This window comes from Zootoca vivipara, chromosome 13, assembly GCF_965207765.1.
Source record: "Zootoca vivipara chromosome 13, rZooViv2.hap1.1, whole genome shotgun sequence".
In the NCBI taxonomy this organism is placed as follows: domain Eukaryota; kingdom Metazoa; phylum Chordata; class Lepidosauria; order Squamata; family Lacertidae; genus Zootoca; species Zootoca vivipara.
In genome coordinates, this window is record NC_142596.1 from 43,272,587 (window position 1) to 43,284,660 (window position 12,074).

At 41.5% G+C, this 12,074-nt stretch overlaps 1 protein-coding gene across 4 annotated transcripts in view; it reads right to left on the minus strand.

Annotated features, from left to right (window-relative positions):
- Positions 1–12,074, minus strand: part of LMTK2 (lemur tail kinase 2) — a 46,484-nt gene that overhangs the window by 16,426 nt on the left and 17,984 nt on the right. For all 4 annotated transcript variants that reach the window (XM_088657289.1, XM_035131628.3, XM_088657290.1 and 1 more), the window contains exons 4-7: positions 10,773–10,846; positions 9,544–9,662; positions 9,003–9,090; positions 457–590 (exon numbers count right to left, since the gene is read on the minus strand). In XM_088657289.1, the coding sequence (XP_088513415.1) occupies positions 457–590; positions 9,003–9,090; positions 9,544–9,662; positions 10,773–10,846 (415 nt within the window). The remainder of the gene's footprint in view (positions 1–456; positions 591–9,002; positions 9,091–9,543; positions 9,663–10,772; positions 10,847–12,074) is intronic.

Consider the following 12,074-nt stretch of genomic DNA (forward strand, 5'->3'; position numbering starts at 1 on the left):
TGTTCAAATACTGTTGTGCACGTCATCCAGGTCAACCTAGATAACCACTGCATAGACAGACTACAAGCAATTTCATTAGGGTTGAGTTTCTGTGGATAAATGGCAGTTCAGTTACTGGCCCCATTCATGTCAGGATTTTATTCATACATAAACTGTAAAATAAAAAGGGGTTGTGATTCAGTTGAAGAAATGTGTGCATTTATAAGACTATGCTACAGCCACAACCTCCACTTTGTGATCTTTCAACTCATGGATGGAAGCAAAACAAGAAACAGAACAGAATATAAACGTCTTTATATTCTCTGGCGAGGGGTAGTGGGAAATGCAAAGAAGAACGCTGCTGCTATATTCAGCATGACTAAGAACCTACTAAATCTAGTATTTCAGAACTAAGGGATTTGTCTTTGTCTTTTATGTAATGTACATGCAAAAGCATTATTCATTTGGAAGCCATACCCATGGACAAAATTATGTTTATGCATTATGCAGAGTCCAGCTGCAATCTCACACGCCATCCTTTGTAGCAGCATTATTTGGGAATCTCCTTTAATATTCTCCTGTTCATTGCAAAGGTACGTTTTTAGGTCACCCTGTAAAACAAGAACAGTCATCAATGCCTTCTCAAGCTGGTTGCACTTAACAGTTATTTAATGAAGCAGCAGCTAAGTGCAGTTTAGGTCTTGCCAGTCAACAAGGTTATAAACATTAGTTATAAATAAGCTTGCACTCAGAGAGCACTGTCGTCAAATTTCAAGTCTCCATAACGTTTTTTAAAAAGTCAGCTGAGGTACACACCGTGACTGTTTTAAAGCTACTTAGGACTTATTTGTGCACTTAAGATAACAACTGGTCTGGAATAACGTTACGGGAAAATGAAAAAGTGGAAGCTATGCCCACAGGTCTTCTCTGGGACAGGAAAAGAAAGGGGCTAAGAGGATAAGAGGCAAGAATGACAATGCATGGAAGAATGGATAGCAGCACTGATCTCTGTGCCAAGTGACTGTGCTTATGAACCTGTCTCTCTAATATACATTAGCCACTACACTGCACCAGCCCTGCACATAAGGGCTGGTTTAAAGCAGACTCACACCACAGTCAAGTACTCTGAAAAACACATCTACTATACTAGGATCACACGAATTGATCTGAGAGACTGATCTTGAGTTTCAACATTTATTCACTGCAGCAAGAGGGCCGGACACTTATTAGTAGACTGTATAAGAAAACTGCAGACGGGTGAAGGGAACACAAGTTCCATGCTAAATTTCAAAGTGTACATCTCTCAATCATAAATGGATGTCCACCACTCAACTATTCTATGTTTGTTAACCGGCAGCTGAATGTCTGGGCGCAGCTGAAAAGAAATTGGGTTGAAGGCAGCATTTAAATTCTATCTGGCTTCTAACTTGCAATGCCTCTACCCATAAACACATTACAGAAGCATGTGCACAAAGCAGAGGCAAAACTGCTTCACCAACCCTAGATGGCAGCAAACTATTAGGCAAAAGTCACAGCAGCATAAGAGAAGTTTGTTTTTCAGCAAGACACCATTTGCTGAATTACCTCCTACAATTTGCAAGTAAAAATGATTACAGGTTGTTAAATGAGTCTACTGCTCTATGTTTTGCGGGGGTGGGTGGGTGTTATTTTGTTTTTTAAGAAAGCCACTTCTCCTGGACGGGCTTCTACTCAAAATTCATTTGCACTAAAACAGCTCACACGAAAATGTCCTTTAACCTACGTCCTACACCTTCCAGAATGCAAGTGTAAAAAGCAGAGATGAAGAAGGGCATGAACAAAGCTTGACTGGGAAACTGCTTAAACACTTCCTCTGCACAACAGCAGGCTGCCAAGTGGCTAAAATAGTTCTGAGCATAATGGGTTAGCACAGTCTGGAGATGCATCTGTTAATTTGCAATGCACAACATATTTAGGGTTGTTAGGGAATTTTATAGGGGGGGGCACCCAAACGAGGCTTCATTTGGGAATCAAGATTGGCACTAATGCCCTCAAGGGGACCCCATTTGATTCTACAACACCACTCTAGTATCGCACCAACACGAACCCCTCAAGATCAAGCCCTGAGTAATAAAGGCTCCCTTTCCTACCCTTTCTCTGTTGCCTGAGACTCTATGTAACCATATTTCTTTATGAATGAATACAGTGTATCTTTATTTCTAAATGAAACCTCCTTTTTGCGACTCTGGCCAAGGGCTCTCAGGGATGCAGGGAACAGCCATAATCCCTTAAGCAAGAGGTCAGGTAGCCAGGGTGGTGCTCCTCTGCATATCCATAATCCATTCAGGTACCATCTCCTGCCATTCCCAACCCTCCGAAGCCAGAGGCAATACACACAACTGGACCCATTGTTTCCCCCCACCAGGTACTCAAGGATCCCTTCCCAGATACTTACTGGTACTTGCTTAACAATGTCCTGGGACATCCTTATGCTAATCCTGCTTACCTCCTGTTTACCTGTATGCTAATGCCCCTTGCACCTTCCCCTTTTCTGACGTTTTACCCTGTCACAAGTGATGTATGTATGATGCTTTCGATGTGCATTATGGGATGGTGGTGGGAAGTTTTAAAAGTTCTTGCAGCCCTGTTCACGGTGTTCAGTCTGGCATTGAACCTGCTGCGCAGTAATAAACCTTGCTGTTTGCTCCGGATCGTGGCTGGACTCCTTCCTTTTATACTCCGCAACAACCACAGGCCCTTGCCTGATGAGCTGGGTGGCTGAGCATTCTCGCACCCAGAATTTTGCCCTAACAGGGTGCAACATACATTTGCAGCTCTCTTGTTTTAAGAACCTGCACTTGAATAACACAGTGTAAGTTTCCTTTTATAGCTTCTGAAGACTCACAGCTAACAAGATTAGAAATCAACTATGGGCTGTCATGTTCAAAGCAAAATCCCAAACCCAGGCTTGTCTCTGCAGGTACACTCAACAAGGAACTATGGCCAACCACAGCTCCCTGACAAGCATATGGTTGCAAATGTGAATTACGTTGCATTCATACTTTTAAAATATAAGTTAACTTCTGTATATCCTGATGTTAACTTGGGGCTCCCAGCGTTCTCTCATCCAGTTGACTCATTAGGCCTGCACCAGTTAAATTCAGTATTGTAATGTCAAGTGCTCCCAAACCATTCAATCAGCCCTCCATTCACCTTTACACACATTTTTTACATTTACATTTACAGTTAAGACTATATTATGTGTGAACTGGTCCTAATCCCTTTTGAACTTCAGAAAGAAAATGCTAAAGATGTAACAGGAATCAGTATACAGTACAGTACTTTAAGCTTCTTTACGCAATAGTTTAGTAGAAATTAATGGGCTTCTGCATACAATTCCAAATTGCTACTGTGTGTCTCTTCAGCAGAAGAGGAGAGAGAAAGGAAGAGGAAGGAAAGGATATACAGTTTCTACCACTGGCATCCCAGAAAATTTAAGGCTTCCTTCAGGAATGGTGCCAAGCTACAACTATTCATTGCTCATGTTTGTTACCCACACAGTAATGACATTTTTCAAATGTGCTACAGAACTTTTTCTGGAATTAATACATTAGGTTTCTTCAATACCTGGTTTGGAAACTGAATTTCAAAAAGGCACTAGTATAGCATGACTGACTTGCTCTTTCCTTGGTTCCTGTTGTATGAATTGTTAAAAGCCAACTCCCTCTAATCCATAGTTTACTTTTCTAGTTTAACTATTTAATCAAACTGTTTGACTGAAATATATGTTGCCAAGCAAGGCGCTCCCAATTAAATGTTAGCAGATTAGGCTTTGGAAAGTATTTTTAATACTAGTAAGTTATGCAAACTGCAGTTGGTAAGAGCCATCTCAGAAGAGTCATTCTCCCTGCATTCAAGGGAAGAGGAAATGCCTTTTCCAAGACGATACATCCTATAACACATGCATCATCTTAACACACAGTGCTTCTTAAGAACTATTTTTCCAAATGCAATGTTATGCAGGAGTAGATGGATGAAAATCGAAAACAATTGAGACTCCCCCCCCCTTCATCAAGCAGCAACTGAATTTTAAAACCAAATTGGAAAACCAGAGCAAAAAAGAGGTGCGATCTGGAAGCCACTTAAATCCTCCTTCGTGGCTGCCTTCTCTGCATACAGTTGTTTGCGTGTAATGGCTTGCCACACAGCAACCTTCACCACATCATTGCAAGCTTCTCAAATGAGGAGAGGGGGAGGGGCTTACCTGCCCATAGGAACCACTACCATCCAGTAATTTGCTACAAGGAGAAAACCACTAGAGGGAGATATTTAAAGCACCTGCTCAAGCTATAGCAATGCCTATACAGTACTTTGGAACTCCCTGCCGATTGATGTTAAGCAGCAACTATTATATTACTGTACTCTTAGTACACTGTCTATGTATGTTTTTGCTTTGTACTGTACTCTATTAGATGCCTGCTGAGAAAGTTTCTGTTTCAGAGGATCTATTCAGACACATGCTTTGTTTATCTGTTTGCAAATTTGCTTCACATGTTTTGTTTAGATTTTTAAAAAAGTTTTAAAATGTTTGTTAAATTGTTTATTTTGCAGGTAGCATGCTCCTTGTTCCAACTCCAGTAGGTTTTTTTTTAAAAAAATTCCTCTTATGGTTCTCCATTTCTCTCAAACTCTAAGGTTTGATGGTTTTTCTGGAACATTTTCCTATGCACATTAGGGTTAATTTGCATCAGAAAATGTTCTGATGCCTTGAGAGTGATCTAACGTAGTATGCTTATTTTACTTGTATTTAGCAAACAAATCTTTAAAAACAGCCAAGCTGTGCTATTGTTGTATGTGGAATTGGTATCTATTCACCACTGCTCATGAACTTAGGAAAGAAAAAAATCCCATGGAAAAATAAAGTTGTAGAACATTTTGGGTTTTGGAATTACTGGCTGGAATTAAGTTACTACTAATGGGCATGATGAGAGTGATTTTTACAGTGGCTAATTGATCTATTTGGGGGTATTTTTTTGAGGGCGGGGAGCAGAATAGGTGTCTTATTCTTTCAAAGCTTTGCAAAGTTTATATGTAAACTTCCTTGGGCAGTCCTTAAAGGAGATATGGGTGAGTTAGTGACAGAGGGAGTCAACTGGAAAACTAAGCTGTATGAAAGGTTCCAAGATTAGCAGCTTCTTTAAGCATCAGTTTTCACAGCTGTAAGGAAAATCCTGAGAACACACCAAATCCCCATGTATAGCAACAGAGAATAACAGCCAGGAAGTATATCCCGGTTCTAAGGCTACATTTGGAAATTGTGGGAAGGGGAAGCAGGGTGTCTGTGGGGGGGGGGGGGGAGAACGTGTATGACTATGGTATGTGAAGTGCCAACATCAAGCAACTTTAAGGAAAGGAGCAAATGCATGGGGGCTAATCCAGTAAAGGAGAGCAGAAAGAAGAGCTCATAAGGGACAGAATCTAGAAACCATCAAAATACCAGAGGTTGAGGAGTGGCTGAGGGGCACTTGCATATGGAAAGTTGGGTAGATAAGTGATCTAGGAGTAGTATACTGTATATGGAGGGGGAGGACTACAATTCCCATCATTCTTGACCATTGGTCATGCTTCCTGGGGCTGAAGCCAAACAACAGCAGGAAAGCACCATGTTGGCTACCCCTAGAATAGACCTCTAAGGTCTTTCTTTTAGCACTCTGGAGAAAATAATCTAGGTTAAAAAGGGTAATTGATGTGAACCAGTATGACTGTCAGTTTTTAAGCCACCACCCCCCCCAATCACTTTTGTTTTAGCTTCCCCATCTATGTACTTCCCTTTTCTAGAAATTAATAATCAAGCAGTCACAGATCTAGGAAGGATTAAAGGTAAACTGTATGCTCTGAAGAGTGAATGTACACTTGCTGCCCATAACTGCCAACTTCTTCTCATTCTGCAGCAAAAAGTTCCTGACAAGCTACTTTCTACAGAAGGAAACCCAGTTAACGCCCAGCCTTGCCATAATAATGTTACATCCACATCATAATACGATTCTTTGCTCCTCATTCGTCATGCTATCAACAAATAATTCTGTGCGCTGACGGAAGATTGGCCACATATAGCTGGGTAATATATTACAGTTAATAAGATGGTTACTACCCTATTTTTAACCTGGTACAACCTCAGGACGATCGGAAATGATACACCATTAGTTAATTATAGATTAAGAGGACTGCCACAAACATGCCATTTAGTTCCTACACAATCATTTGAGACAAGAGGAAACTAAGGATCTATTGCTTGTTTTAAGAAAACAGCAGCAGCTAGACCTTATGAAGGGCTAGGAGAGCTCATGAGCATTTTACACAGTATTTTGTCAGATGTCATCACAGTTCTACTTCATCATCATCATCATCATCATCCTTTATTCAACCGTCAGTCAGCAAAGATACATTTCTCAGTACAAGATTAAAACATCTAAGACACACAGTTCTACTTAGGCACAGTGGATCAATTTCATTTTGTTTTATATTTCAGGCAATAACGGTGGGCAATATGCTTTAGTTGAGATTCCTGCATTGCATGGCTTGGACTAGATGAGCACTTCCAAATCTGCAATTCTATGGTTCTAAGACATGGGTCAGCAACCTTTTTCAGCCGTGGGCTGGTCCACTGTCCCTCAGACCATGTGGTGGGCCGGACTATATATTTTTTTTGGGGGGGGGGGCGGATGAACAAATTCCTATGCCCCACAAATAACCCAGAGATGCATTTTAAATAAAAGGACACATTCTACTCATGTAAAAACACGCTGATTTCCAGACCACCCGCTAGCCGCATTTGAGAAGGCAATTGGGCCACATCCGGCCCTTAGGTTGCCTACCCCTGTTCTAAGACATACAGGTTTTTAGGTATAGACCTGCATCTTCCCAATGCAATCGTCCTTGTTTGGATTCAAGCATGTAGGAAATAGTGAAGGTACAGAGAATTATGATGAAAGCAAGTAAAAATCAGTCTCAATGAAGAACTTATATGCACTGGTTGTCAAGATAAATTATTTTTTTACCACTGAGGAAAAAGCCACCACCACTATGCAGAGGTTTATAACCACCACCAGACACAATTTTCACTGCCTGTTAAGAGCCAACTGCACAGCAAAAAAAAAGGGGGGGGGGAGAACATTCATCTATGTTGGTCAGAGAAAGCACTTACTGTCTGATACCTATTAAAGTTGCACAAAGTGAGTGCAGCTATAACTTCCTATGTTAACAGGGCTATGTAGCACAGCATGCAATTAACACCAGCTTCACATCCCACTCTCCTCACTTACAAAAGTTACGCACATCTCACATACTTGCAAGTAGCAATGTGTTTTTGCAGCCGCTAAGCCGTACATTATTCCATTTCTAAGACAGGGTTTGGTTTGATCGAAGCAGGCTGTAGCAACAGGATTTTAATTTGCATGCCCATCATTTAGCAGTGAAGTTTATGAAGGCCAGTTCCTTCCCCGAAAAGCTTACTGCACAGCAACAACAGAAATGTATTCTATGCTGGCAAGTGAAATCCTCGCCTGGATTATACATGCCACAGAATCACGACAATTTCTGACATGATGTGTTAAGCCTTCAAGCAACTGGAGTATTAACAAGTTATATTCTATAAACTATGACAACTTGAATATGCAGAAGCTTCCTGGAGACCGATTAAATACATCAGAAGAAGCACGACACAATGTAGGTGCAAGTAAGTTATTGAATAGCTGCCAAGTAATTTAAGATTTTCACAGTAAAAAGGTCGTGTCCTACACCCACCCCACCTCCAAAGAACAAGAAATGAAATGAAAAACTAATTAGCACTGAACACCTCTAGGGACACAAGAAACTTACTGCAAAAAAAAATGTAACTAGGCCAGACCCATGATCCAGCTAGTTTGTTAAGATTCTGAAAGGACACTTGTTCCAGGAGCACTAGACAACCACAGACACTTAAACTCATGTAAAATAAACACACAACACACCTGACTGTGAGGCCTGCATTTTAAATGAAATTAAAACCAACCTAGAATACCAGAAGTGGCCATGCCAGGAAATGCAAACAGCTGTTTACTGCCAAATGCTGATTGTAAAAGCTGTTGTGTGCAAATGTGTAAAAACACCACAGTGAATTAGGAAATCTGTGTTAGAACAATTTCTTCCTTCCTCCTCCCCTCCCCCTGAACAGTGCCTGATTTAGTTTGAGCTAGGAAGATTGGCCAGGTATCAGATTTTTTTTCTACAGGGCCTATTTTTACAAATTCCAAGAAGACTGCACTTGTTCAAATTAACCCCCTGACAAGTCTCCAGGTCACCCTTCCCCCAACCTGGTTCCCCCACCCTCCTCTTCCCCAATCCCTTTCCTTTTTGCATAGTCTTAGCCTGCAAGCCTGAGGGCAAGAACTTATTACTGAGATTTGTAAATCATGCGGGAGCCTTTTTTTGGCCCCACGGTGGGATAAAAATGCTTTAGATAAATGCAGATGAAAAGGTATGAATGTTGGAAGTATCTTTTTAAAAATATAGCTACAAGGAAAAGCTTTCTAAAGCCATAGAGCAGGTATGAGTAACCCTCCAGATGTTGCTAAACTACAACTCCTATCATCCATGTCAGGCATAGGCAAACTCGGCCCTCCAGGTGTTTTGGGACTACAACTCCCATGATCCCTAGCTAACAGGACCAGTGGTCAGGGATGATGGGAATTGTAGTCCCAAAACATCTGGAGGGCCGAGTTTGCCTATGCCTGATCCATGTGGTCATGCTGGATGGGGCTGATGGAAGTTTGGGCCCCAACAACACCTGGAGGGTCACCCCTTCCATGTTCTAGAGAAGAGTTCCCTAGCGCTAAGCCAGTGTGTTGTGTCTTTTGGACCTCTTCGCCTGAGCGCATGGACTTATCACTAACATTTGCAAGTCTTTCCACCCCACCCACCCCTGAAAAGTGGGATAACATGCTTTAAATAAATTATCAAGGAAACACCAAGCTCTGTGCTGTTGCAATGAAATGGCATTTACTCACCAAGTCACAAAACTCAAATACCAAAAGATAGGGGATGGCTTCCACACACTGCCCTGTACACTGGAGGACGTTTGGATGCTGAAGAATTCTGCAGGGAAAAAGAAACAAAGAGAGGCTCTTCAGTCAGGCATACTCCATTTCTTTCCAGGTTCATGAGTCAAGGGGATCTCGGAAATGCCCACCCCAGCAGCACACTTCATCTTCAGTGAGCAAATGATTTCTGAAAGTGACACCCCGCTCCTGGCTATCGGTAAATGAAAGGGACAGAAGAAGTCTTCCATGCAGCAGCTAGGCATACATGAAGGAGGTAAGAGGCAGAGTGACAGTATTCAGAATGCTGCACCTGAACTGAAAAGCTCACCAGGTAGTCTAACTTTATTCTTTCAAGCTCATTTTTTTCATGTGGTCCACAATGAGCACATTATGTGCCCCACAGAGGACAAGGCTATCAGTGGCCATTGTGAGAAATATGTAACGATGCATTTTCACGAAAAGCTAAGCGTGCCCTCCTACTTTGCACTGCTACTGAGATGCGACTTACAAATATGGCTCTCCATGCCTCAAAAATTGTTCTTGCTCCTTGGAACTGGCACTTGCTTTCAGCTCCTTCACAACAACTCTGGCCACGCTGGAGCCTGTGTAAACCTCCCCAAGCAAAACCTGAAAAACAAGCAGCAGGTATTTGAAAACACAGAGGAAGCCATTGTGTGCACAAGTAAAATAAAAGTCACTACAAGGCATGTCAAGGAGACGGAGGAGGCCAGGAACTTGCTTATACCATTGTTGTTGTTATTTTCCCACTCTTCATGGTAAGGTCTCAAGTCAAACCACTGGGTCCATCAAGCTTGGGGTGACCTACTCTGACTTGCAGCAGCTCTCTACAGGGTCTCTAAGGCCTCGGCTCTTTTTTCAATAGCTCCTTTAACAGGAGTCCACAAGAGCTGAACCTGGGGTTTCATGCATGCAGAGCATGGTTACCAGAGTGGACGTTAATGGAAATGGGAGATTTCCTTAGATGTCCCAGATCACTATCATTTCACTGACTAAGCAGAGTGGAGACAGCTGCACACAGACTTCCAATTCTCTATACCTGTCTGGTATATGGATTGCTCATACACAACACTGGGGCAGGGGGAGAAGAAAAGGGGTTCTTATGCCTCACAAGGTTCCCATCATGCAAGGGTGTTGTGCACCTTTAATTGTGCTCCAACATCTTTAATTTGTTATCTAATCTGTCCTGCTACAGAAGTTGGCAAACTTTACACTCTTCGAGCTGGCAGCAAAAGGTTAAGTTTCCAGAATGAAACACTGGACTTTGAGAAAAGAGAAGTCAGATTCAGGCTAGTAGTGCATCTCAGGGCTACTCCATGAACTCTACCAAAACCAGAAAAGGTAATCTTTCTCTCACTTCTTGTAAACTGTCTTGCCTTTTGGTGGGATGCTTTCTCAGTATAGAAGAACTGCAGACATCCTATAGTTTGAACTGTAAGTTTCTGCAGCTTAAGCATTCAAAGCATATTGAAGAGCTGAAGGGAAGCAGTAATAATATGCTAATTGCTGCTGCAAACACATTCTTTCGTGTTAAAGAGTTTTGAGAAATAATGTTGCACCAGGTTCTGAAATTCAAATATCAATAGTGAAAGTTTCCCCATAAAGCTGCTTACCGACAAGTTGGCAAGCTCGCACTCCACAATTTATTCAATTGTTTTTGTTCATCATGGAATCGGAAAATTAACTGGAGAAGTACAACAGTCAAAACAGACTTCTTACCTTTCCAAACCAGCCATTTCCAATTTCTTGGATATAGTTAAGATTTTGACGGACGACTTGGGATTTCAACCCTTCTGTTACACAAAATAAGACAATACATCAACAAGTGGCCACAATCTTGTTTTTGAAGAACTACTTTGTGTGTGTGTGTGTGTTTGTTTGTTTTAAAAAGCATAATACAGTAGTTTATTACAGTAATATGAAAACATATTTAAAACCCTGGAGGGGTGGTTCAAACTTCTTTGCACTTTGTGTGTGGAGAGAGCATACTGTACACTGGTTGTGGCCAAAGTTCTTGTGGACCATCTCCCTGTTCCCCATTCCCTTTCTATGGTTAGGACCACATAGTGTAGATTTACAAAGACTACTTATGTTGATAGCTATGTACATCTACATATATTTGTGCCCCCTGCCCACTGTATATTACAGGATATCCCAATCCAAAGGAGATGGAGAACCAAATTCCCAGTGCAAGAGAAGCCAATCTCAGGCCAGGCCCACACTTTTTTTTTTAACCAAAAAAGCTGGTTTCACCTTAATTCAACACCATGGAATTCACCTTAATTCAACACCAGCTCCACGCCTGTTTACCTATTTTAAAAAATCTCATGGTGTTCAATAAGTTATTCTCAAATGTGCACAAGACCATAGCACAAGGTCCCAGGCAGTTTTTTAAAAAAATCCTGTAGCTCTGTCAAGTCATAGAATAGATTTACATTTATGCTAATAATTGAGAACAGGGTGGCATGGCCAAAGAGGATTAAACCCTGCCCTGCAGTCCATCAACTGATGTCACCAGTGATGTCAGCTGATGGGCAGGTGGGCATGGTTTGCGGAGGCCAAATTAGATCCCCTGGAAAGCCGAGAGTGGTAAGCAGCCAGAGGTTCCTCATCCCTGCTTGAAGCCAAGAAAAATAAAAATAAACTGGATACAAATCCTACCCAAAGCCTCCACAAAAAAATCTTATTGCTTGTTTCCTACTCCCAGTGTGAGAGAAAGTCACTCACAACACCATCCAAGTAAAATACACGTTTAGAAAGTTTAGAATTTTTATGTTCAGATTTCCCAAATGGTAGCAAGATGAAAGCTATTTTTAACAAGTCTTCACTGTTCCCATTTAATATATTTTTAGAAGTAAGATTACGAAAGATCATCCTACTGGAATAGCATTCTGTGGGTGACTGATAAAAGGGAAAAAGACAGAGGGGAGGGACATCTAAAGGCAGCATGGAAAACAGGAAAATACATAATACCATGCTAAAAAAACCCAAACCCAGTTATGTCAGGAGAAATAGAATCCT